The 27,909-nt window shown below is 40.4% G+C and overlaps 1 protein-coding gene and 1 long non-coding RNA gene across 7 annotated transcripts in view; one reads left to right on the top strand and one right to left on the bottom strand.

Moving 5' to 3' along the window:
• The window catches only part of LOC308625347, a 262,666-nt gene that overhangs the window by 234,229 nt on the left and 528 nt on the right, over positions 1 to 27,909 (top strand). The gene's annotated exons all lie outside the window — the stretch shown is intronic.
• Positions 13,360 to 27,909, bottom strand: part of ACTN2 (actinin alpha 2) — a 78,984-nt gene continuing 64,434 nt past the window's right edge. For 5 of the 6 annotated variants that reach the window (XM_081249376.1, XM_081249378.1, XM_081249379.1 and 2 more), the window contains 8 exons: positions 27,280 to 27,420; positions 25,168 to 25,350; positions 22,657 to 22,791; positions 21,560 to 21,739; positions 20,510 to 20,656; positions 18,475 to 18,540; positions 17,405 to 17,563; positions 13,360 to 15,394 (listed from right to left, as the gene is read on the bottom strand). In XM_081249376.1, coding sequence (XP_081105502.1) covers positions 15,236 to 15,394; positions 17,405 to 17,563; positions 18,475 to 18,540; positions 20,510 to 20,656; positions 21,560 to 21,739; positions 22,657 to 22,791; positions 25,168 to 25,350; positions 27,280 to 27,420 — 1,170 coding nt within the window. In that variant the 3' untranslated portion in view covers positions 13,360 to 15,235. Of the gene's footprint in view, positions 15,395 to 17,404; positions 17,564 to 18,474; positions 18,541 to 20,509; positions 20,657 to 21,559; positions 21,740 to 22,656; positions 22,792 to 23,017; positions 23,177 to 25,167; positions 25,351 to 27,279; positions 27,421 to 27,909 lie in introns of those variants that run through there. The other variant, XM_081249381.1, reaches the window with a different exon arrangement.

The following is a 27,909-nucleotide window of genomic DNA, read 5'->3' as shown; positions in this document are numbered from 1 at the left end:
TGTTTCTTTCTTAGATTGACTAATTAATTTTTCATCTAGAAAACCAAGGAATGCTGAGGATTGCCAGCAAACATCAGAAACTGGAAGAGACAGGGAAGGATTCTCCCCTGTAGGTAATTGTAGGAATTATTTTAAAACTTTCTCAGAAAATGCAATGTGTTCTGTTTTTTGGGTTTTGTTTTTTTCTTCTTTGATTTGGATTTTTTTGGTTTCTTGGGGGGGTTGTTGTTCTTATTGTTTGGGGGGGTTGGTTTTTGAATTTGTTTTAGTTTTTTTCTATTTTTTTCTTTTGGTTTTGCCTAAGAGTAGTCAAATATTTTTGTTTAATAGACAGGAATCTGGTACTTAAGATGTTGAATTGAGAGCTAAACTTGATAATTGCTAATCTATCTGACTTATAAATGAGGTATAATGAGGGGAAAGTGCTCTGACAAACACTTTTTAAAGTTCTGTCTTTGAATCCTGGAAATTTGTGTCCTAAACATGGAGGGAAATCAGAAATAATTTTTATTTTATTTATTTTTTAAACCTACACTTCATTTAATATGGGTGCTATTTTATTTTTTTATATTTATTTATTTATTTATTTTTGCTGCATTTGGTCTTTGTTCCTGTGCGTGGGCTCTCTCTAGCTGTGGTGAGCAGGGGTACTCTTTGTTGCAGTGCACAGGCTTCTCACTGTGGTGGCTTCTCCTGTTGCGGAGCATGGGCTCTAGGCATGAGGGCTTCAGTAGTTGTGGTGCGTGGGCTCAGTAGTTGTGGTGCACGGGCTTAGTTGCTCCACAGCATGTGGGATCTTCCCGGACCAGGGCTCGAACCCATGTCCCCTATATTGGCAGGTGGATTCTTAACCACTGCACCACCAGGGAAGTCCCAGAAATAATTTTTAAATTGAAAAGAATACATGAAGAATGAATTCTTTTCTCATAACCAAAAAGGAAACTGGTTGAAGTTCAATGCGATCTAAACTAATCTAAAGTTCAGGAACCTAAACCAGTTAGTATTTTGCTTTGGTTTTCTTTTAAAATTTCAATATACAGGTTATTTAAAAGAATTAAGTGAACTAGCCAGTATTGTTTTCTGGCTCAGACTGGAAAGGTGAAGTGCAATTAAGATAATCAAGTTTTGGGGAATTCCCTGTCAGTCCAGTGGTTAAGACTTGGTGCTTTCCTTTCCTTGGTCGGGGTTCAGTCCCTGACTAGGGAACTAAGGTCCTGCAAGTTGCGTGGTGTGGCAAAAAAAAAAAGATAATCAAGTTGAAACCTAGAAATTCTATGGTTTGGGGGACATTATTAAACTCATTAAAAGATAAGATTTCTTGTTATACTGGCTTTTAAAGACCTAATTGTTGAAATCCTATGAATTGTTGGGGCATTTATTTATTTCACAAATATTTATTGACACTGTTATGTGCCAGGCATTGAAGCTAAAATAATGAGACAAAACAGATCCAGGTCCTGCAGCCTAGAGGGTATGACAAATGATAATCAAATATATCATTATAAAACAAGATTAGTGGGCTTCCCTGGTGGCACAGTGGTTGAGAGTCCGCCTGCCGATGCAGGGGACACGGGTTCGTGCCCCAGTCCGGGAGGATCCCACATGCCACGGAGCGGCTGGGTCCGTGAGCCATGGCTGCTGAGCCTGCACGTCTGGAGCCTGTGCTCTGCAACGGGAGAGGCCACAGCAGGGAGAGGCCCGCGTACCACAAAAAAAAACAAAAAACCAAAAAAAACAAGATTAGTGCCACGGAGGAGGATCTTTATAAGCTAGTTTCTGTTATCATCCTTGTTTACTGATGAGAAAACCAAAGTAAAGAGAGGTTGGCTGGTCAGAGTGCAAGAGTACAACAGTGTTTACAATTAATTGATCACAGCCAGGTACAGATTTCTTTGTTCCTTCCCTACCCCCACTGCTTCGCTTAACTAATCAAGAAGAAAAAGGAAAAAAAAAGAAGAGAGAGAGAGAAGTTAAACAACTTGCCCAAGGTCACACTTCTAAGAGGTGGTACAGCTGGGCCTCAATCCGGGGAAAACTGGTTTAAGCATTCCTCCTCTTTATCTGTAAGCCAGTATTTGCCCTTGAATAGCTGATGAAAGAGCCTTCTCTGAAAAAAAATGGACACACGGAATTGCTTGCAATTTCCATTGTTACTCAGATTCCCTGGCCTTAATTTACAGAATAACATGAGTTTATAAAATGTTGCCACGTCGTTAGAATTAAACAAATGCTGTCTTCATTCATGAAACCATAGAATTTTAAATATACTGCATTTTCAATGGGAGATATTCCTACTTGGCTTTTGGGAGCAGATAAAACTTTAATGTTTAAAGGGTTCATGTTTAAAGGTCACCAAACATCATCCCCAGAGTGTTAGTACAGGACCTTCCTGAGCTCTGGTAGGCCAGGTGCCTTGCCTGCTCTTTTGCCTTGCTTACTTAAGTCTTTGATTCAGTTTAAGAAAGTCTTATTTTAGTACAGACTTTTTCTGGCTTGGTCCTAGCTATAGCTACAGCAACATTTAATACCTGGCACATGGTGTCATGTGAGGAAATAATGTTTGCAAGAATAAATTACTGGAGGGCTTCCCTGGTGGCACAGTGGTTGAGAGTCCGCCTGCCGATGCAGGGGACACGGGTTCATGCCCCAGTCTGGGAAGATCCCACATGCCGCGGAGCGGCTGGGCCCATGAGCCATGGCCGCTGAGCCTGCACGTCCGGAGCCTGTGCTCCACAACAGGAGAGGCCACAACAGTGAGAGGCCCACGTACCGCAAAAAAAAAAAAAAGAAATTACTAGAGAAATATTGCAGTCATCATTTTCTGGACATTATCAGATGAACACCACTAGCTCAGCTTTCATAGCAGATGCTTTACTGGCAAAAAAAGAGAGATTTTTGTTTTATTTTGTCTTCACCAGGATGTAATTTGAAAGCTATAATCATTCTCTAAGATTGGAAATATGATTCCCTAATTAGCCAATGGTAAGATAAATCTCACTAAGGTTAAGATTAAATAAAGCAAAATAATCCCCAGGTCAAGTGTAATTTGGTTAAAGGTATTAATCCTGGTGAAGAAACACCTGTCTGTCAGCAAATGTGGGGTTTGGGGTCGAGTACTGGTTAGGATTGGAGGCATAGACTAGGGAACTCGGGAATGTTCACCTGGTTGCTGGAATCTTTAACCCTGTTCCTGAGATGAAAGTGCAGCTGGTATCTATAATGGAGATTGCATACCTCAGGTTGTCCTGGTTTGATAGCACTAGTCTTCAAAGCCATTCAACTATTGCCTGGGTCTTTATAGAAAACTAGTCTTTCTCTGGTGACAGACAACCATGTTGGTATTGCTCTTCACATTTAAAGTGGAAAAATACTATACCTGGTGTATGATTAAGAATAGCCACGTATAAGTATCATGTACTTATAAAACTATGTGAGGTAGCTTTTACACTTGGCTAGCCAGTTGGTATTAAGAACCTTAATATATGCATTCTTATTATAAAACTATCAATTTGGATGTTGCACAGAAATGAACTATAGCCTGAAAACGTTAAAATTAAATAATGTATTTTTCTTCAAGTGAATATTTAATCACCAATTATTCTTTCATTCTATTTGTCAAACATTACTAAGGTACATTGCAGGATTAGTTCTGCAGTGTGTTCAATCTTGGAATTTTTGTTATTAGGAATTAAATTAATTTCAGAGAAACTGAAGCCTATAGCCTCATTCAGATTATCAAAATGTATAATTAATATTGACAGCAGAACTTTAGAAAATTCAATAAAACAAGTGCCAATTAAATACCTGAAGTGGGGCTTCCCTGGTGGCGCAGTGGTTGGGAGTCCGCCTGCCGATGCAGGGGACACGGGTTCGTGCCCCGGTCCAGGAAGATCCCACATGCCGCGGAGCGGCTGGGCCCGTGAGCCATGGCCGCTGAGCCTGCGCGACCGGAGCCTGTGCTCCGCAACGGGAGAGGCCACAACAGTGAGAGGCCCGCATACCGCAAAAATAAATAAATAAATACATGCATACATACATACATACATACATACATACATACATACATACATACCTGAAGTGGATAAGAACCATGTCAGGTGCTTTGGGGAATATAAAGATGTTCAAAATAAGATTCCTTCCCCAAAGGCCCTTCAAGACAAATTATGAATGAATAAGACAAAGCAGATCATAATAAATGGAATAACGGAAATACAAATGAAAAGCTACTGACTAGGGAAAAGGAAGTAAAGTTAATTCAAAATATGAAGAAATGAGAAAGATTCATGGAAGGAGGTGAGTTTGGACTACAAAAAATGGTGCTATGGGCTGAATATTTGTGTTCAAATTCATATGTTGAAATCCTAATGCCCAATGTGATGGTATTAGGAGATGGGGCTTTGGGAAGTGGCTAGGTCATGAGGGTGGAACCCTCAGGAATGGAATTTGGGGTCTTATAGGAGAGGCCCAGCAGGGCTCCCTTGTCCCTTCTTCTCTGTGAGGATATAAAGGGAAATCCGCAACCAAGAACAGGGTTCTCACCTGACCATGCTGACACCATGATCTTGAACTTCTCAGCCTCCAGAACTGTGAGAAATATCTGTTGTTAATAAGCTACCTAGCCCATGGTATTTTGTTAGAGCAGCCCAAACAGACTAAGGCAAATGGGTAGGAAGGAAAAGGCTATTACTTGGCTGCAAGTAATTTTTTGAAGAAGGGCACATAGATAATAGACGTTCTAAACTCTGCCATATGTAAAAGGTCTTTCTACTGTTCATTTACATGCAAAACTAACTGGCTGCCTATGAAATTCTTGATACACAGCCTTTTCCCCTCAAAGCTGATTGCTGCGTTGTCTTCTTTTTTTTTAAACAGCTTTATTGAAATATAATTCACATATCATGCAGTTCACCTATTTAAGGCATATAATTAAGTGGATTTTGGTGGTATTGGTATAGCTTTTTGAGGAACTCCAGACTGTTTTGCATAGTGGCTGCAGCATTTTACGCTTCTACCAGCAATATACAAGGGTTCTAATTTCTCTGTATCCTTGCCAACACTTGTTATTTTTCATTTTATTGTTAATAGCCATCCTAATAGGAGTAAAATGGTATCTCATTGTGGTTTTGATTTGCATTTCCCTAATGATTAGTGACGTTAAACAACTTTTCATGTGTTTATTGCCCATTTGTATATCTTCTTTGGAAAAATATATACTTTAATTCTTTGCCCATTTTTTAATTGGGTTGTTTATTTTTTGTTGTTGTATTGTGGAAATTATTTGTGTATTCTGGATATTAATCCCTTATCAGATACATGATTTGTGAATATTTTCTCCCGTTCTGTGGGTTGTCTTCTCACTGTCTTGATAGTGTCCTTTAATGCATAAAAGCTTTTAATTTTGTTGAAGTCCAGTTTATCTATTTTTTTTATTACTTGTGCTTTTGGTGTCATATCTAAGTCATTGCTAAATCCAGTGTGATGAAAGTTTTCCCATGCTTTCTTCTAAGATTTTTAGAGTTTTAGCTATTAAGTTTAGGTCTTTGATCCATATTTAGTTAATTTTTGTGCAGGGTGTAACATAAAAGTCCAAATCTATTCTTTTGCATGTGGAATCCAAATTTTCCCAGCACTATTTGTTGAAAGGACTGTCCTTTCCACATTCAATTATTCCTCAGTTCTCTATTCCATTGGCCTATATGTCTGTTCTTGTCAGTACCACACTGTTTAGCTTTGTAGTAAGTTTTGATATCAGGAAGTGTGTGTCCTTCAACTTTGTGCTTTTTTTTTTCTCTTTTAAGATAGTTTTGGCTATTTGGGGTTCTTTGAGAGTTCATATGAATTTTAGAGTGACTCTGTTTCTGTAAAAAAAAAAATGCCATTCAAATTTTGATATGGATTGCGTTGAATCTATAGATTGTCTTGGGTAATACTGACATCACACAATATTCCAGGTCATGAACACGAGATTTATTTGGTCTTCCTTAATTTCTTTTAGCAATGTTTTGTAGTTTTCAGTGTGCACGTCTTTCACTTCCTTGGTTAAATCTATTCCTAAGTATTTTATTCTTTTTAATGAAGTTGTAAATGGAATTACTTCATAAGTTCCATTTCAGATTGTTAATTGCAAGTGTATAGAAATAAAACATCAACACCTCAAAATCAGTTGTATCTGCAACCTTGCTGAATTCATTTATTTGCTCTAACAATGTTTTTGTGGATTCATTAGGATTTTCTACATCCAAAATCATATCATCTGTAGCACAGAGATAATTTCACTTTCTTTCCAATTTGAATGTCTTTTATTTCTTTTTCTTGCCTAATTGTTCTGGCTACAACTTCCAATTCTTTGTTTAATAGAAGTGGTGAAAGAAGGCATCCTTGTCTTGTTCTTGATCTTAGAGGAAAAGTTTTCAGTCTTTCATTATTGAGTATAATATTAGCTATGTGTTTTTCATTTCATATGGCCTTTATCACATTAAGGAAGTTTCCTTCAATTCCTAGTTTACTGAATGTTTTTATCATGCAAAGGTGTTGCATATTATCATATTCTTTTTCTGGGTAATTTCAAATGTCTTATCTTCAAGTTTGCTGATCCTTTCCTCTGTTGGCTCAAATCTTCTATTAAATCCCTCTAGTGAGTTTTTCAATTCAGTTATTGTGCTTTTCAACACTAGAATTTCAGTGTGGTTCTTTTTGATCATTTCTATATCTTTATTGATACTCTCCTTTTATTCATACACCATTTTCCTGATTTCCTTTAGTTCCTCTGTCCATGGTTTCCTTTATCTCATTGAACATATTTAAGATAGTTGATTAAATGTCTTTGATTAATAATTCTAATATCTGAATTACTCAGGGATGATTGCTGTCCAATTCTTTACTTCCAATGAATGGATCATACTTTCCTGTTTCTTAGTATGTTTTGTAATTTTTTTGTTGAGAACTGAACATTCTGAGTATAATGTTTTGGTAATTCTGGAAATCTAATTCTCCAACTCCACAGGGATTGCTAGTTTTTGCTTGTTGAGGTCTAGAGCCATGTGAATTTTCCAAACTAATTTTGCAAAGTTTGTATTCCTTATTAGGTATGATCACTGAAGTTTCTCTTCCATTGTCTCTGCGGTCAGTCTTTGACCTTACAAAGATTTCCTTAAATGTCTGGCTCCCACAAGGGGAAAAATAGATCTTGTTTCTTTTTTTTTTTTTTTTTTTTTTTTTTTTTGCGGTAGGCGGGCCTCTCACTGTTGTGGCCTCTCCCCTTGCAGAGCACAGGCTCCGGACGCGCAGGCTCAGCAGCCATGGCTCACGGGCCTAGCCGCTCCGCGGCATGTGGGATCTTCCCAGACCGGGGCACGAACCCGTGTCCCCCGCATCGGCAGGCGGACTCTCAACCACTGCGCCACCAGGGAAGCCCAGATCTTGTTTCTTTAAATCCCCTCCTTGCTGGGAAGTCTTTCCTTAAAAGTCCAGTGTCCAATGAGATTATGGAATTGAAGTTCTTTATCCCCAGTAGACTGCAAGTTCTTTTTTTTAAAAATTTATTTTATTTATTTTTGGCTGCGTTGGGTCTTCGTTGCTGTGCACTGGCTTTCTCTAGTTGCGGCAAGTGGGGGCTACTCTTCGTTGTGGTTCACAGGCTTCTCCTTGCCGTGTCTTCTTTTGTTGCGGAGCACGGACTCTAGGCGCGCGGGCTTCAGTAGTTGTGGCACGTGGGCTAAGTAGTTGTGGTTCGTGGGCTCTAGAGCACAGGCTCAGTAGTTGTGGTGCATGGGCTTAGTTGCTCCACGGCATGTGGGATCTTCCTGGCCCAGGGATCTAACCCGTGTCCCCTGCATTGGCAGGCAGATTCTTAACCACTGCGCCACCAGGGAAGCCCAGACTGCAAGTTCTTTAAAGACAGGGACCATGCCTTATTTATCTTTGGATCCCCACTCTTTATCACAGTGCCTGCATACAGCAGGAGCTCAATAAATCTTTGTTGAATAAGTGATAATGTCTCAACTCCTAAGCTTTTTTTTTTTTGGCAAGGGACATATGGCCTCAGTGATTGCACCTGCTTCACGCCAGTGCCCACCACTGGCCAAAGCTTATCTTTTTCTGCCCCAGGGCTTAGGTCCCCAGAAATTTCCCAGGGACTGTGGCCCCTGGGTGAGGGCTGTCTGCAGGGCAGCTCACTGGCAGAATAGACATGATGAATACTCCTGAACTTGCTGCCAGCTTTCTCAAGGTTGATCTCGGCCAGATAAGAGGAGGACTGGCTGGTACATGAAGGAGGTGCTTGATGAAAATGTTTGGTAGGAGGACTGGTCTGACAGTGAGCGGTGTGCAGGTGGAGTGACCGGGAGAGAGTCAAAGACCAACACCCACCTTCCACCCCCATAGAGAGCTGAGGCAGTTTTACGACAGAATATTCTTTAATGCATGGTAATAACAATCATTCCAAGATCCACGGAAGAAAACGAAGACATGATTTTGAGGAGGCTGCTGCAATAGTCCAAATAGGAGATAAGGGCTTGGCCTAAGGCAGAGGCAGAAGAACAGAGACACCTCAGATGGGTCTTCTGATCCTAAGTTGAAACCACTCAGTTTAGTGTCCCTGCCTAGTTTTATCTTCTATGCCTGAACATGAACTAGATTGACACAGACTCCTTTTGAAAGTTGATATTAACTAACATTGGATGTCCCTCTTATTTACTGAAATTCTCTCTCTTTTTTGGCTGCACCACAGCTTGTGAGATCTTAGTTCCCCGACCAGGGATCGAACCTGGGCCCCTAGCAGTAAAAGCGCCAAGTCCTAACCACTGGATGGCCAGGGAATTCCCCTGAAATCTTCTTTCTATCTTTAAATTGATATGTCCCAAAACGTGGTTAACAAGAGAATTTTAGGTATGTGAAAGAACATTCCTTCTTTTGATAGATAGGACAGACAAGGAAGAGTTGACAAGAGGGCCAGCACTGCCCAGGCTACATGCCTGAGGTCTGCTGTCGGATTTGCTTGACCTCACAAACCCCAGCTGCCTGTCAAGACTCCACCCCAGAGCCTTCCATAGTTATCAAGTGTAAGTGGGGCAATGAACAGTTAGTTTATGATAACCATTTGGGGGCTGCTAGATGTTGGAAGAAGAGGCAATAAACATATAATTCCATAGCAACAGCTTGGTGTCCACACAGCTCCCCACTGAAAAGAAATGCAGTGGTTGTAAAATGAATGAATAAATGAATGTGTTGAATTTGGTACAAAATGTCATTATCTCTCATTATCAAAACTCATACAGATATGTTGAGAGATTAAAAAAAAAGGAAGTGAAAATGTTTAGTACAGTCTAAAATATCCTAAATGTAGCTATACAACCAGGTTAGAAAGCTGTCAAGGTTAATACCATATTATTTAGGGTAAAGCTAAACTGTTGTAACAGAGATTCTAAATATAATAGCTTAAAACATACACAAGTTTCTTTCTCCACATGTCACTTTTGAGGAGAGCAGCCCATGTCACTGGGGCCATCTGTCAAACAGGAACACAGATTTCTTCTAAGCTGTAGCTGTGCCATCCCTTCGACTTACCAACTATGAATGATGCCTACTATTTTTCCCTTAAAGACTCCTTATTTAGTCCAATATACTCAGGAAGAGTTAGGGGAAATTAATTTGAACACACCTTTGCCAATTCTTTTTTTAAGTAAAATGTTTTATATTATCATGTGCTTTAATTATATTCTCATCAAAACACTGGAGCCACAGATTTACAATAGATAGTTGAAAAAATCTAAAATGTCCCCCGTGTAGCCTAATTACCCAAGTCAGGCTAAATAATTAACTAAATCAGCCTTACTTTCTGTTGTTAAAAAAAATAATAATAATCTGACTTCATTTTCAATTCAAATAAACTCTTAACACATTTTGAGGAATAGTATAAAAACCAGAGAAATAAATATTGCAACAAACCCTGTAAAGGCAGTTAAAATGCCGGGTGCTAATAGAATTAAAATTTTCATTATGTAAATTTTTCTCATTTATTTATGCAGTGTAATATGTACCTACACTTTTAAGTTATTCGTGAAGGGAGATGCTAAAAGGAGTGGCACTCCTTTATAAGTGTGTGCGCTTGTTTATGTGTACTGAAGTTGTGTTTGGGAAAAATTAAATAAAAATCATGTATAAAATTAGGAAATAATTCCATTAATTTCCTTAGACATTCTGATCAAACTCTTTCAAAGTATTTAATAAAAGAGTAAAGTATGAACTGCCAAAAATTAATTGCTCTGGTATCTAGCATGAATTTTTTTTGGCTAACATGAAATAGTACATACTGAATATTTTAAAAGATGAATTAAGTTCAAGATTGTCACAGGAAAATGTTGTATGCTTGGATGACTGTGTTTTAAGTGCCTTTTTGTATAATACACATCAAATCTAAAAGAAATCATGTAAACAATTACCACAGGTTTTATCTAGTGAAATTTGAAAACTGTGGTTGTCTCAGAAAGCATTCCTATTACCGGCCTGTGCTGCCTTCTTTATTCAGTGTCGCTTTTCAAATTGGCTAACTCATTCTAAGGATTATTCTTTTTTTGTTTATTTTATTGAAGTATAGTTGATTCACAATGCTGTTAATTTCTACTGTACAGCAAAGTGACTCAGTTATACATATATACATTCTTTTTCATATTTTCCATTATGGTTTATCACAGGATATTGAATATAATTCCCTTGTATAGTAGGGCCTTGCTGCTTATCCATCCTATATATACTAGTTTGCATCTACTAATCCCAAATTCCCAATCCTTCCCTCCCCTCCCCAACCCTTGGCAACCACAAGTCTGTTCTCTGTGTCTGTCTGTTTCTGTTTTGTAGATAAGTTCATTTGTATATTATAGATTCCAGATATAAGTGATATGATATTTGTCTTTCTCCTTCTGACTCACTTCACTTAGTATGATAATCTCTAGGTCCATCCATGTTGCTGCAAATGGCATTATTTCATTCTTTTTTATGGCTGAGTAATATTCCATTGTATATATGTACCACATCTTCTTTATCCATTCATCTGTCGATGGACATTTAGGTTGTTTCCATGTCTTGGCTATGGTGAATAGTGCTGCAATGAACATTGGAGTGCATGTATCTTTCCAAATTATAGTTTTCTCTGGATATATACCCAGGTGTGGGATTGCAGGATGATATGGCAACTCTATTTTTAGTTTTCTGAGGAACCTCCATACTGTTCTCCATAGTGGCTGTACCAATTTACATTCCCACCAACAGTGTAGGAGGGTTCCGGAGGGTTCCTTTTTCTCCACACCCTCTCTAGCATTTGTTAATTGTAGACTTTTTAACGGTAGCCATTCTGACCAGTGTGAGGTGGTACCTCATTGTAGTTTTGATTGCCATTTCTTTAATAATTAACAGTGTCGAGCATCTTTTCATGAGCCTGTTGATGGCCAGGCATTTAAAACCGTCTGATACTCACCGTGAAAGGAATGTGTGCTCAGGGCCTGGGGAAATCCAAATAAAATCTTCTAAGCTCAGTAGTTGTGGCTCACAGGCTCTAGAGTGCAGGCTCAGTAGTTGTGGCACACGGGCTTAGTTGCTCCACGGCATGTGGGATCTTCCCCGACCAGGGCTCGAACCCATGTCCCTGCATTGGCGGGCAGATTCTTAACCACTGTGCCACCAGGGAAGTCCCCTCATTGTAGTTTTGATTCACATTTCTCTAATAATTAGCAATGCTGAGCATCTTTTCATGTGCCTGCTGGCCATCTGTATGTCTTCTTTGGAGAAATGTCTACTTAGGTCTCTTGCCCATTTTTCAGTGGGTTTTTTCTTTGTCCTAAGGATTATTCTTGAAAATAGTTGAAAAGAATTGCTCATGTTTAAATAGATGACCAAAAAAAAGCCATTTATTTCTTATGGATGCTCTGATTTGCCATCACTTCTGCCCATTTGTTTTACCAACAGGGAAGGCTGCAGTGCTGTGGAGATAACTTCAGAAAGACTTTAAGGTCCTGGGGAATCCTTGGCTAGGAATTCTCGTTGACAAATCACAACCACCTCCAGCTCCCTGCTTAAAAAGAATGATGGTTTGTCAGTTGCTTAAGTATTGAGTTATTAAGATGAACCGGTTTGCAGGGCAGAAATACAGAGAGATATAGAGAACAAACATGTGGACACCAAGGGGGGAAAGTGGTGGTGGTGGTGGTGGTGGTGGGATGAATTGGGAGATTGGGATTGACATGTATACACTGATATGTATAAAATAGATAACTAATAAGAACCTGCTGTATAAAAAAATAAATAAAATTCAAAAAAAGTATTGAGTTATTAATGAATGAATCCAAAAGGGAAAAAAAAACATGTCTCCTTCTTTGTTGATTCCAGCTGAAATATGAGAACGCCTCACACAGGACAGTGCAATCACTGTGTAGGTTCCTGCATCTGAGAAAGTTCATGGACACAGACACACTCAATGCCTTCCTGTCAAATATTCCAAGGCAACTGTGGGCAAATCTTTGTCAGCTTGGTAACAGTTAGCTACTACTTCTTCAAATACAAGTTTCTGACTTTATATCATTTAGATTTATTTCTTTTCACTGAAAGCCTGTAGAGAGCTCATCTCCAGCTTATTTCACGAACATACACGAATCAGGTACATAGCAGGAAAGAATATGAAGCCAACTGTACCCATCTGAAATTCAGCCATTGCCAAGCATTTGTATATTACCAACTAGATGATGCAGGGGTTGGCCTGGCCATTCATACGGTCCTACCATTAACCTTTCCAGTAAGAGTTTCTCTAATTGTCCGAGACTTCCTAATTACTAATGATCCTTTCCATTACCTCTAATCCAGTGGTTTTTGATTGAGGGTTATTAGAATCCTCCATGGAGCTTTTAAAAAATTCAGATGTCCAGGTCATAAGCCAGACCTTCACAACTTGAAACTCTGGGGTTAGGGCTGGGTATGCATACATTTTCAAAATACCTGCTGGGGACTCTGAAGTGATCTCCTGGGTAAAAATTTCTTCCTAATCCATTTAGTTTCGTAATCCATTTATCACTCCCCTCTAACTGAGTCAAACCTTAATTCCTCATCTCAAATTTACCCTTTACCCAACAAGCCACTCTCTAATAATTTAAGGAAGGCAAATACTAAACCAAATGAGAGTTTTTAATGATGATGGAAATTTTACATGAGAAAAGTTTGTGGTTAACCAAAGAAGCTGGTTATTCTTTGAAATAATAAAAACAGGGAATCCTTTTCTTTTACAAATTAAGTTTAATAATTCAGCTTCAGAAATAAAAATAACTTCTAAAATGAGAGTATAAACATGTTAAGTGTTTTCAGAGTTTATTTCCTTTTTTCATTTATTAGCAGACAGTATTGATCCATTCTCTTGCCTGAATGTTGTAAAGAAATTAAAGTTTTAGGTAGATGAACTACCTATACCCATTCCAAAACACCACAAATCCCCCTAGTAGCCTCAAAGGCAGAACAACTTCCCATTTTTTCCTTAATGTTTATGGCTGGAATATAGCACCTGCTTGAAGTAAAATAAGGAGTCACAGTTCATCTAAATGACACCCCAAAAGTGTTTGGCACTGAACTCAAGGACTTAGATATTTCAGGAATTTGTAAACTATCAACTACTTAATAAAATGAAGCAAATTAAATGAAATTTATAAAGGTTGAAGGTTCTAAGTGGGCCAATTGTATAAAGGTATTAAGTTACCAGTTATAAATGGAAAATATCACATTTCCAACTACTGGTGGAAATCTACAAAAATCTGAGGAAACAAACTGTAGGTAACACATTACTGCTTTTCTAGTGACACTTTAATTGCTGTTTACAACTGTTTTTGTTTATAATTCATGTCCTGATCATTAAGGACTCAGATATAAAAAGAATGCCTGCTTTATTCTCTACAAGCTGTCAACAAGATGGAAAAACAGGGGAGGTACAGCATACGGTAGCACAAGCAGGAAAATGAACGAACACTGACAGATCTGGCTGATGGTGGGAGCCACTGGCATCTTCTGCATGGGGCTTCCACGCGCACAGAGCCAGACTCAGGATGTGTTAGGATGCATCATCCAATCACAGCGGGAACGTGCACTGAGTGCTGGCAGAAACATCTAAGAACTCCTACTACACGAAATGAATTCACCTGAAGTATGTAAAGGTTCTACAGTGAAAGAACTTACCTCTACTGTTGTTGAGAACTAGTCCTTTCGTACTAACTCTTCCCTTCTAATGCCTTCTCTTCACCATATCATAAAACTCAAGGTATAAAGGAGAAGTTCTGCCTGGAGAGCTTATAAAGGTACCAGTTTTTGACGTGTCACCCTGTTATGAACTACTATCAACACCTGTTTGTTTAAAAACAGAGCATTTATGTACTGTCATCTCTTGAGAACCTAACACACTAACAAGCTCTAGACAAAGTACAGAAACCTGGAATCAATAAATAATCCTAAAAAACTCATTTTACCTAGTGATTCCATCTTCTTCCCCGGCAATTAAACTGACTTCCATGTTTCCTGAGGTCCCTACTTTGGAGGATGAGTAAGGCATTGAAACCCGCTAATTAGACTACATAGTCCTAAATAATGAAGAGCTGACTATAATTTCTATCTAAAATGTTTTAAGTACTAAAGATCTTTTGGGTAGTCTGTTTCTATTCCCTGGAAGTTCCATCTCACAATATTAAATTCAGCTAAAAAGGCGACAGTACCATTTATCTTAAACATAGCTAATCTTTGGATAAGCAAGAAAGTAAAACACCAGTATCCCAAATATATTCCCCTAGGGATAACCATATAAGCATATTATATATATGAAGAATATTTTTTAAAGTATCAAAATTTACTATTATTATTCTGCTCTTGAATCTTGGGTATTTTGGAATTTTCCCATTTTGTACATTTCTTCTGCCCCTAGGTCTTCTTAATTTCACACTACTCAAGTAATTTGCTTTGTTTTATCAAAGAAACCAACAAAAACCCTGATATTTCATTGCATTTGGCTAGAATCAGAAATAAAGAAACTTATTTGTTAAGTACGCTATGTCATCTACTGGAAAAACTTCAGCCATATTACATTGCAGTCAATAACTGAGCTGCAAAAAAAGTTTTCTCTCTCTTAACTGAATAAAGCTTCTCAAAGTTTCCAAGAAACAAACTATAACTTGAGCTTTTATTGCGTTCTGCTGGGACCAGTGATGACAGAACCCCGGCCTCACAGATCGCTCTCCCCATAGAGCGCGGAGGAGAAGGCGGCGTAATCCAGGGCACCAGGCACGCTGCCTGGGCCCGAGTAGGCGGGCATCCTCTTGATGCAGTACTGGGCCTGGTCAGGGGGCAGTTCTCGGCGCAGCTCCTCTGCCAGGATGTACGGCTGGAAAAAAAATACACGTGTGTTTGCAAAATCAACTGCAGAAAACACAGGAACATAAATGGTTTAAATACACTGCTTGCATTTGTGTAATTTTAAAAAAGGACTAACTGAATCACTTTGCTATACACCTGAAATTAATACAACATTGTTAATCAACTATACTCCAATATGAAATAAAAATTAAAAGAAATAAAAATAAAAAGGGCTAAAGGCAGGGTGTCTAATGTACACAGTACTGGACAACCAACAAAAGGCTGAGTTTTACTTGTAATTCATCATCTGGCCAGCAGGAAATTTAATATACTTCATAAAGGCAAAGGGAGCAGTACCATCAGTACTTCTCGAACTGAGCCACAATGCAAGTGAAAAATACTATGACGTAAATTTCATACCAGAAAGATTAAGGGAAGGCTGGTTTACATCATATGCTGAGGGAAACGCAGGATTATTTAATTTGAAATTATCAATGTGGTTTTTTTTTTAAATATATGTGATGTGCGCTTTTAGAAAATGGAGTCACTTTCCTACACAGTTTATTAAAAGCTAGCAGCATGTTACCACTGGAGAAAAGCTCTTTCTAAAACAAAACAAAACTGACATTGAACAATGGAGTCTTTTTTTTTTTTTTTTCTTTTTCATGTCAAATGTCCAAGAGGAAATAGGGTAATTCTCATAAAACAGATAGGCTGGGCTTCCCTGGTGGCGCAGTGGTTAAGAATCCGCCTGCCAACGAAGGGGACACAGGTTCTAGCCCTGGTCCGGGAAGACCCCACATGCTGTGGAGCAACTAAGCCATGCACCACAACTACTGAGCCTGTGCTCTACAGCCCACGAGCCACAACTACTGAGCTCGCATACAACAAATACTGAAGCCTGCCCGCCTAGAGCCCGTGGTCCGCAACAAGAGAAGCCAAGAGTAGCCCCCGCTCACCACATCTAGAGAAAGCCCGCACACAGCAACAAAGACCCAACACAGCCAAAAGTAAATAAATAAAATAAGTAAATTTATTTTTTAAAAAAAGATTGGCTGGTCAAGATAAATAGCAAATATCATATTGTAATTTACAGTAGGGATTTTTTGGGGGTTAAATAAGCCTTGGTTTATTATCTCCTACATCAGTTGGACTTCCTCCCCTCCACCCCTATCCCTATGATAAAGGATTCATTTTAAAACAAACGTAATTATTTTAGAGATAGTTTATCTTGTCTGATAAGGGTTTTTTAAGGTAATAAACATGGCCATGTTGATGTGTTTGTTTTTTTTTTTTGGCTGTACTGCACAGCATGTAGGATCTTAGTTCCCCAACCAGGGATCAAACCCATGCTCCCTGCATTGGAAGGTGGAGTCTTAACCAATAGACTGCAGGGGAAGTCCCATGCTGATGTGTTTTAGAATCCTAACTTCCTTTCCCTCTCAGCTAGAACACAGGGTAAAGGAATCACGGCCCAAATTGAGTTTATACATACTGAGATGTTTTTATATTGTTTTGGGAAAGAGATTTGAAAATTCTGTACTTGCAATTAAACTCCTACTTAATTTCTAGGCTTCAGATAATGAAAAAGTAGCCAATTTTTTAAATGAATGAATGGCTCTATTTAACTTTGCTCCAGGGGCGGGGCACAGTGTCAGGGTCATTGATCCTTGAGAGAAGGTTCTCAGTTTTATAACACTTGAATTGCATTGTTCCTTCTTTCAGAGTCATATCTACCAACCCAGAATGTGAAGTAGGGTCGAACCAGAAAAACACACAAAAAACTGCAAAATACATACTCTTGGTTCCTTCTATAAAACTCCCCGTAAGGACAAGCACAAATGCCAGGACAGAATGTCTGTGTTTAACCTATTCTGGGTGCATCACTGTTATGTTTACATGATTTCTGAATTCAGTGCTGTTGTGATACAAAATGCAACACATCAAAATGGTTATTATTTGCAATGCTGTTTCCTTTTTTTATTAGAATGAAGCAGTGGGCCGTCACAAAAGCAGAAGAAAACATGTCCATGCAGACCTTGTCGGAAGCCAGGATTCGGAAGGAGGCGATGACCTGCTCGGCGGTGTCGGTGTCGGCCGTCTCTCTGGTCATGAAGTCAATGAAGGATTGGAAGGTGACGGTGCCCTGCCCGTTGGGATCCACCAGGGTCATGATGCGGGCAAACTCAGCTTCACCCTGAGGCAAGGTTGCAAAGAAACATTTACTTCAACCATACACAACTCCCAGCAGTGCCGTTCTCCTGTTTTTACCTGTTGGCATGCAAGTTCCTTTTTGCTTGAAAACTTACATATTCCCTGCACTTCCCTTCCATTTTTGGAACAGATTCCCCTTATGGGTGACTTAAGTTTACTGCCGTCAAATGATTTTTAAACGTTGCTGTAGCATCAACCCAGAAGCTCCTGAATGTCAGAATTCCTTCCTCTCTCTAACCCATGTTGCCGTTGGGACTGAATATAGTTATGGAAGAGGAATTCAAAGAGGGTTAGGCCTTTTCTCAGACTACAGTTGAGAATAATACTGCAAAAGAGAAGGCAGGTCAGAGGAGGGTTCTCATGATGCTTATTTGACAGTTCTGAGAGGAATCAAAGCAGCTCATGTTCAACATTACACATTAGCAGGTAATAGAGAAGTGAGGTTATAAGGGCACACTCACAGCCCACAGGGAAATGTAAGATTTCTTAGCTGATTTTTACTAAAAACTTTTTACCTTCTAAAATACTAGAGGAAAAAAATACTTTAAAAATCGGCAGGAAAAGACACTGAAGTGTATACGCTCAATGGGTGAATTGTATGGTATGTGAATTATCTCTCAGTTAAAGCTGTTTAAAAATCATCAGGGAAGTTTATGTTCTCTTCCTTCACTAGAAAAAAACCAGCTGACCAATGACTGAATGAAAATATATGTTCTGGCTCTGTGAAGTTATTTTTATATGGTACCAGGCAAACTTTCAAAAATGTTACCCTAGACAATGTAAGTCAACGAACCCCAAATGAGCTGCCATAGTTTAAGGCAGTTGTCTCCTATAATACAAATCTAAGCTAAAGAGAATATCACATGGTAGTAAAATTTTCAACTTCTGTCTTACCAAGTCATAACCCATGGAGATCAGGCAGGCTCTGAAATCCTCATGATCCATCAGGCCATTCTTCCTCTGCCGACAAATACAAAGAACAAAGAAGCTGAGGGCTTCCCTGGTGGAGCAGTGGTTAAGAATCCGCCTGCCAATGCAGGGGACACAGGTTTGAGCCCTGGGCAGGGAAGATCCCACATGCTGCGGAGCAACTAAGCCCGTGCGCCACAACTACTGACCCTGCGTTCCAGAGCCCGCGAGCCACAACTACTGAGCTTGCGTGGTACAACTATGGAAGCCCACATGCCAAGAGCCCGTCCTCCACCACAAGAGAAGCAACCGCAGTGAGAAGCCCGCACACCGCAATGAAGAGTAGACCCTGCTCGCCGCAACTAGAGAAAGCCCACGCGCAGCAACGAAGACCCAACGCAGCCAAATAAATTATATAAATAAATAAATAAATAAAAAGAAGTTGACAGTTAGAGGCAAAATAAAAAACTCTACTTGACCAGGGAACAAAATCCAATACAAGAAGGGACACTTTGAGATTTGCCAAATAATTTGTAAATGTCATCACTGACTTAGAGGACGGACAGACCCGACACAGGGATGTTAGAAAATAATTTCTTAAAAAGGAAAAAGGAGGAAAGGAGGGTAAACAGCAGTCAAAAATGAAAGGAGACCCACACATTCAAGAAAGCAGGAGGGACTACCCAGTGCCAGTGAAAATGACTTCGTCAGGAGCTGCCCACTGCCACCCACCGATGGCCCAACACACTCTAAGTGTTCTGAGAAATCCTCACGCTCTCGCGGCCCCAGGCAGTCCTCACTTGTAAAATTCCCCCAAAGATTAAAGCATGGCTAGGACTCACACTGGAAAGTTACCCCACAGCTACTCTCAGGCCCATGTCCCTCCAAGACACAAAAATCCTTAATTTAAACTTTTAAACTTGGCAGGTTCTGCATTGTCTGCCTTTGAACTTTTGTTGCAAAAGACAGTCTCGTTATCCTAGATTCAAATAAATTTGGGGTTTTTTTCCTATGAGGTGGCCCAAACGATTGAGGGCTGTCTTCGCATAAGCCTGGGTGGATGTGTGTAGGAACGATGATCAATTATTTCCCTCCACGGGAGGAAAATGACTCAACCTGAAGGAAGTCAGGTCAGTGTTACAGCATGTTTTGTACAGTACAGTTGTGCTGAAGCCAAGCTAACTTTAATGTCCAACTCTGTGTATAATTCTTTATTTACGCCTCAGCTCCCTGATCAGAAGTCTACTTTCTGAACTCTTTGATAGGCCTGAATATGGCTGGTCTAGAGCAGAGGCATTTTAAGAACCATTTAACTGATATCTGTAAACCATAAACAGGGTCCCAAGCAAAGTAATGAAATATACTTACTTTGTTACGGATCTTTTAACAAATGGAATGTGGCCTTAGGAGTCACTTTTAACTAGATGATAAGCAAACTGGGCATTTTCTTCTGAAGAACTGGTTTTACTCAATTGTATTCAAATCAAAATACTAGATAATATTTTAAGAGCTGCACTTAACTTTTTATATGATCACCATTTTGTTGGTGCATTTTCCTTCAACATTCCATGAATCAATTTTGTTAATTAAAAAAGAAAATTAAATTTTATGGCAAAAGAGTAGGCTAATTTTCATCAGGTGCTTCACCTCAATAGTTAATCAGGAAAAGTTCATTACAGCTCTGTATTTAAGTACTTAGAAAATGTCCTAAATCCCAAAACCACATTTTGTTAAGGATACACTTTCACTTAGAACAAATCTAGTGTTGCTCCCAACTACAAAGTTATTCGCTAAGTGCTCTGTATAAAACAGCCCACAGACCTAGACTTTGTGTCACCTGGAGCGACACCAGAGCTTAGCACACTTCATTTCAGAGGCTCTTTTCCTTTGGCCTTAATCATCCTGTTTCCCCATAACGTTTAAGGGCATTAAACTTAAAATAATAGCATGAATATTATTTCAAATACATCTTTTGATGTCCCCAGTGGTGCCTTTCAAATAACTAGAGGGAGTGAGGTACCCTGTCGAAGTGGTTGAAGGAGGCTCTGAACTCATTCATCTGCTCTTGGGTGATGCCCTTCGCATCTCTCATCAGCATCTGGGTCTCCACTTCGTTGATGGTTCTGGCAATGGTCGTCAGCAGCAGCTCCCAGCCCACACGAATGTGCTACCGAGGGAAACAGCAAACGATCAGCTCCAGGTCCTCCCAGCAGGTCAATCTTGCCTCATTTTTTTTTTAACATCTTTTTTGGAGTATAATTGCTTTACAATGGTGTGTTAGTTTCTGCTTTATAACAAAGTGAATCAGCTATATGTATACATATATCCCCATATCCCCTCCCTCTTGCATCTCCCTCCCACCCTCCCTATCCCACCCCTCTAGGTGGTCACAAAGCACTGAGCTGATCTCCCTGTGCTATGCGGCTGCTTCCCACTAGCTATCTATCTTACGTTTGGTAGTGTATATATGTCCATGCCTCTCTCTCGCTTTGCCTCCTCACTTTCATAACAAGAGAGTCAACCCAAAGGGAGATAAGTAGGGCTTCCCTATGCTTTTTTTTTTTTAATTCTACTTTTCCACTTTTTTCGAGATTCTATAGTGGGAAATACTCAGAAATGAGACCAGGGTTCTAGCCGTGACAGCTGGCACTGTGGAGATAAAATATACAATGTACAGTGTATTATTTGTCATTAGCGTTTACCAAATAGCAGGACGGGCCCTGGATTATACCCACTGGCCAATTTGTAAGATCAAATTGGGTCAAACTGGCCGAAACGTAATAGTCCAATTTCAGTTAGTCTCTCCAAAGCAGTGCAATGAATTCATCGTTGTGATAATAATCATGATAAAGTTGCTGAGGATGGTGATGATAATTAACAACTATGTAGCACTTGGTCTAGTTCACAAGGCTTTTTCACATACAGTAACAGGAAAGGTTTGATGATCCCTTTCATACTTAGAGAACAAAACAGGAACAGATGCAGACAAACGTGGGAGGAAAACACCCTGAGAAGGTGAAGTGGTCACAACCAGAAACCAGAGCACCGCAGGCCTGTGTGGCGGCTGTACCTCCATGGTGTAATTAGTGTGCTTGTTGTCAAAGACCAGGGCCTCCTGGATGAGCTGATGGTCGCCTTCCAGCTTGTCGATGTTGTTCTTGTAGTTAATGATGTTGTGCTCGTACTGCTTCAGCTGATTCATCTGGTCCTCCAGGGCTCCCGTGATCTGGATGGAGCTCCGGGCAATCTCCTGGTGGAGGCATGAACAGGAGAAGAAAACAAGGTGAGCCGGCCTCTCAAGTTACTATGGGGGCCTTCCTGCTTCTGCTTCCAATGCTATGCCGGCATGAGGCGGCAGCTAGAGGCACTTGCTTTTTCAGATAAAGTAGGAAACAGGTTAGTACCGCAGCATGAAGCAAGCTCTATTTCTAGTCTGTCTAGAGAATGGGGAAAAAACAAAACAAAACCACCAAGATCCATAAAAGCAAAGCAAGATGGGTAAGAAAGGAGCCATTTAGGCCTCTTCCAGTGAACACAGAAGCCTCCCCAGGCTGGACCTGCCTCTTCTGAAGGAGGCCAGGGGATGGTCTGCATGAATGCAGCTGCCAGGGAGATTTCAGACCACTGGATGCTTCATCACTGATCAAAAGAATTTCCTAGATTTTTAGATGTCCTCCTCTTAAGAAAAAAGTTAACATTTTATCACCAAAAGAGAGGCTGGGAGAAGAATAAATAGGCCAATAAATGTCTCTTGGCTGTTCTTGGTGATAAAATGAACCCAGCAATCAGTGTCATTCAAAGATTACTTTTCCCTGAATGTTCTGAAAATGCCAAGTATTTGTGACTCATTAGGGATGGACTGTTAAAAACTCTAGGTCCTGCAGAGGCTGAAAACTGAGAAAGAGCCCTGTCACCGTTCTTAAGGACAGAATGAATGGATGGCAGCAAGAACAGCCTCAACTTTGGTGCACAGGTGCCCTCCCTGCCCCCCACCCCGCACTGATGCTCATGGGCGCCCAGGCTGCAAGAGCCCAGGGGCCATCAAGAGTAAGGCCCATGGCGACCTGGATGGTGCTCTCACGGCACTGAGTGGAGACGGGTCGTCCTGTCAGCTCAGGGACCGATTTGGAGGCTGTGACAAGCTCCCTCTGAAGGGCACTAACCCACCTCCATCTTGTTCTGGATCCAGGGCCCAATGGCATTGGCCTGTGCGGCAAACTGGCGCCGCAGACGCTCGTTGGCATGCTGGCGGGCCAGCTCCTCCTGCAGCGACTGGTCCCGGATGGGCACGAGCTGCTTCACCTGCCAGGGTTCAAGGGCAACAGGGGTTAGAGGCCAGCTGTGGTCCAGGAGGAGGGACCAAGATCGGTGGTGTTGGCTGAAGGGCAGGGGTGGGAGCAGAGAGAGAGGGAGGGAGAGCGAGGGGAGGGGAGAGGAGGTAGGGAGGGGAAGGGGAGTGGGATCCCTACTTTAGGGACTAGAGGAAGAGCTCAGTCTAGCCTCGACTGCCACCCAGTCCCTCCACTGCCTGCTGAAAGACTGGCTAAGTCTGCAAGAGGGACACTGACCGTTCCTCTAGCCAGGGGCTCTTGGCCTGCAGTACCAACCCTGCAGGGAGCTGGGTCCAGGGTGCAGAGAATTTGTGAACTTGAATGAGGGAAAACTGGCATCCTTATTTTCACCACCCCTAATGGAAAATGAGCATTTCCTTTGATTATGAATGCGGGCACCAAATCCACTGTGACTTTATCACAATAGAAATCACAGACATTCTCATATACATTAGTTACTCCCTGCCTCTCAAATTATCATATACACTCATCACTACTCACAATTATTAGACTTGCTATTAGATCATGGTTTAAAATGTGGTAGTAAAGAAGCACATACATTACTATATCCCAACTTTATATATATATATATATATATATATATATATATATATATATATATATAGCCTTTCATTAAAATTTATTTTTTATCGAAGTACCATTGACTTACAGTGTTGTGTTAGTTTCAGGTGTACAGCAAAGTGATTAAGTTATACATATATATATATATATAATATATTTTAATAACTATTTTAATGTAATTTATTGCCTTTGTAACCTTAAATATTTTTTTATGAATTTACACATATGATTATCAGAAGGGATCCATGGGCTTCCCTGACTACCAAGTGGATCCAAGACACAAAAAAGTTGAGAATACCTGCCAGTTTCAGGAGCTCAGTCCTATATGATGTTGGACCACAGGAAAGTATCCTACCCCACCTACATCTTTTCCATTCCATTTGTACCCTGTGATTTACACTTTAATGCTATGTCTCAGTTCTTTTTGAATCCGCAGACAAAAGAGCTACTTCAAGAAGGCTTTTCTGTGTGTTGGCAAAACTGCTGCTAAAGACATTATTCAATGTCCCTTTTACAAAACTCCCTCTGGCAAATTTTGCTTTATAACTTAGTGACAAGAGAAAAGTTTGTCTCACTTTATGACACATTTCCCTTTTTTTTTCCAAGGAAACTACTTAGCTCAACACATTTCCCTCTTCACTCTGGCTGTCAGAAGAACAGAGCTAATTTTAAGGTCAAACACAGTAACTAATTATGGTCTCTCAGATGAACACTCTCTTTCCCATACCTGTTTTTTTTTCCTCTTTGCATCGTTTATAACTAAACGATTGCTGAATGTTTGTTTTTATAGCAAGCCACCTCAAATGCACGTGGTGGACTTCTTAAAGACTATGTAGTAGCATACTAAGATGATCGTGCCTCAACTTAAACATGAAAATAAATCTTTCTTAAGAATGAGACAAAAAGGCTCAAATGATCTCATTGGACTATAATTAAATCTGTATGGTTTCCCAAAATATAAGAGGCAGCAAATTAGCAGGAAGTCCTTTGGTTCCCCAGAGAGTTTTCTAAGTAATTTTCCCGCATTTAAAATTCACACACACTTGGGACATGTCTATCCCGTATTCTAAAACTTCTTTAATGAAGTACTAGAGGCAAGCCGATTCCATCAAATTTTCAGTTGGGGTTTTAAAAATAGTTTCCTTTACGGTATTAGTATCATAACCTGTACTGAGTTTGCGAACATTGAAAAGGTTTTCCTTAAGGACAATCATTTCTACTTTCTTTCCTTACAAATCACAGAAGCTGCTGAATGGTATTTAAGAGTATAACATATTTCATCTGTTAGAAACAACAGGCCCAAAATAGAGTCGAGTGCTAAATCCCACTCCACCAGACCAAGACTTAACTTAATTACAGTTTCCACTCTCCCAGAAACGGAATCTTAGTCAATCATTCATCTGGGTAGACCCCTTCCCTCCCCAAAAGGAAAGTAACTCTGCAATAACCAATCCGCTTCTTTTTGGCCAGATAACTTCCCTGTTCCTACTCCCTTCTGCCTATAAAAGCCTTTCATTTTTTTCAGCTCCTTGGAGTCCCTTTCTGCCTGCTAGACTGGATGCTGCCCAATTCGAATTGATTTTTGCTCAAACACTTAAAATTTGTTACTATGCCTCAGTTTCTCTTTTAACATGTCTGTGAAGACAACCCTGATCGTGAGGCAATAGAGTCACGCACTCACTCTAACTCTCCCAGGGCTTCACCTCTTCCCTCCACCTCGGCTTCGAGAATGTCAGCCTCGCCCCCTCTCCGCTCAGTCGCTCACCTTGTCCCACTTGGACCGGATCTCATCCACGGTGACAGTGCTAAAGGGGTTGCTCGAGCTGATCCTGATGCTGTAGCTCTGGATCACCTTCTCCACCTCGTTCTGGATGGCCAGGATAGACTGCCGCTCGCCGTCGGCCTCAGGCAGCGTGGCCTTGAACTGCTCGTGGGCGGTGATCAAGCTCTAAGCCAGAGACAGAGCGGAGAAAACCCGACTTACTTCAGTGTGAATTTTATAGGCTTGCTGTTCCCTTCAGCACGCATATAAATGACTTTATAACTGCGGGAATCTCCGGTGGAAGACAAATTCTGGATGTCTTAGAAAAGCTATCTGGTGCACAAAAGTCAAGTTCCTCGAAAAGGGAAAAAAAGATCTCCTGATGACTCCGTGGTGGCTATTAATCCAAAGTCTTCAAAAAATAACTGTTTTCTTTTTTAAAAATTATGTTTGATTTCATCATATATGATCCCCAGCTATTGTTTAGGTCTTACTCGCCACTGACATACAGAACTTAAATCAGGGCTTCCCTGGTGGGGCAGTAGTTAAGAATCCACCTGCCAATGCAGGGGAAACGGGTTCGAGCCCTGGTCCGGGAAGATCTCACATGCTGCAGAGCAACTAAGCCCGTGCGCCACAACTACTGAGCCTGCGCTCTAGAGCCCGCGAGCCACAACTACTGAGCCTGTGTGCCACAACTACTGAAGCCTGTACGCCTAGAGTCTGTGCTCCGCAACAAGAGAAGCCACCGCGATGAGAAGCCTGCGCACCACAACAAAGAACAGCCCCCGCTCGCCGCAACTAGAGGAAGTCCGCGCACAGCAACGAAGACCCAACACAGCCAAAAAAAAAAAAAAAAAAAAAATGTGTGGCTGTGTCCCAGTAACACTTAAAAAAAAAGAACTTAAATTAGCTGCCCTTTCTAATGACCAGGTTTACCTATAGCTCAAGAAAAGAACCTCACATTTGCTGCCTCTATAGCTAAAGATCACCTGGAAGTACATCCCTCTCTCCAAAAGAAAAGGCCACAGAAACCAACTCCTTCCCCTCAGGCTTTATAAAACCTCCACTTACAACCCTATACCCTTGGACCCTAAAGTATAAGACAGCAGCCCTTTATACCCAGCTGTAGGAAGGTGCCACGTGGACCACCTTCCAGGGCGAAGCTAACACTCAGTTCAGATGCTACAACAGATCATCTGCTAGCACACCTTTCACTAAACAGAGAAACTACTTCATGCGTCAAGTACGGCTTCCAAGGCATAGACATCTCATTTATTCCAAAAATAAATGGTTTTAGGTTGCCAACCTCTGCTTAAGAGTCTACGCAAGAAACACCATCACAGCCTCTTTCAGAAGACAAAGGCAATGTTCAACAAATTTCTTTCCTCTTACACCCCGGTGCAAACCCTTCTAGAATGCTCCTTGGCAGGGAGATATGGGTTCAAATCCCAACCTTCAGTATTTCCTTTACATTTGGATTCTTTTCGATGACCTATCTATTTTACAGAAAAAAGAGAATCTAAAAGTATTTTCTCTATATTCCATTATACGTCAAATTCAGTATACAATGGTCTCTAATATATTGGGTCCTGGCTATTGGAGAGGAACGCTCCTCCCTAACTCGATCACTTAAGAGGTCTTATTTACAATCTGAAGCTCCAGCAAAAATAAAAAGCAGAACATTTTGGATGGTGGGAAGCAGAGGGTACTGATTTGTGGCTTCTTATGCTTTATGATCTGGCAAAACCCTATAGATCTTAATGAAGGGTAATATGCAAACATTTGCAAAGTAGTTAACTCAGCAGCCAATAAACTCATAACTTGCTGTGACTAACTCCAAGAGCATATGTCTATTTTGCTCATATGATTCCACATTCCATTTTAAAGAACAGACCCTTTTAGATGTAGTCACCATTATCTGGCTGATGTTAATTTAGTTGCATTAAAGAGTAGTATACACATTTTTAAGCTAAAGGCCAAAGGGTAATATGGGTTTTCTAACCACATTTTTTTTAAGTTAAAAAATGAAACAAAACCAAAAAGAGAACTCTAAGTTTTTAAAATTACAATTCATTTCTGGTACAGTGAGAGCACAGAGCTGGCTTCAGTTACCTGGATTTCCTCAATGCTGTGGACAATGAACATGTCTTGCAGATCCTCCATGGCGCCTTCCATCCAGTTGTTGAAAGGAGCAGCTCTCTTGGCAAACTCCAGGTGAAGCTGGTCAATGGTTTCCAGCAATTTTTCAGTTCTCTGGAGATCAAATAGAAACCAGTGTTATCATAGGTTAAATCATAAAAATTCTCTGAACATGTAAAGGTGTGCACTCCAGAGCAGTAAACTATTATCTGACGTTTTGATGGTCACAATCCTCTCATCATTAGCTTGTGTATACAAAAGATTAACTGATGTTCAAATGATTAGGCTGAGCCCTGCAGGTCTCCGAAGTGCCTTCTGAATCAGAGATGGATTTAACAACATCCAGAGTCACACTGTTCTGAAAGTATTTAAAATACTCTACCACATGCTACTCTTTTGAAAACTGAGAATCCACATAGGGTATATAGGCACTTGCTTTTCAGCTAAAGCAGTACTTTGTAAGTTATAGGACCTGATTCCCTAACCGTGCTGGTTCACAGAAAATTCACGGTATCTTCCTCATTTTATAATCAACAGTGTGCCTTTCCCAAAAGTTGCCTAGAGAAGACAGAAGGAACTACAGTTCCATATTCTTAAATCCTC

This window comes from Mesoplodon bidens, assembly GCF_964165515.1.
Source record: "Mesoplodon bidens genome assembly, chromosome: 1".
Classification (NCBI taxonomy): Eukaryota; Metazoa; Chordata; class Mammalia; order Artiodactyla; family Ziphiidae; genus Mesoplodon; species Mesoplodon bidens.
This window is presented reverse-complemented; position numbering and strand designations above follow the sequence as displayed.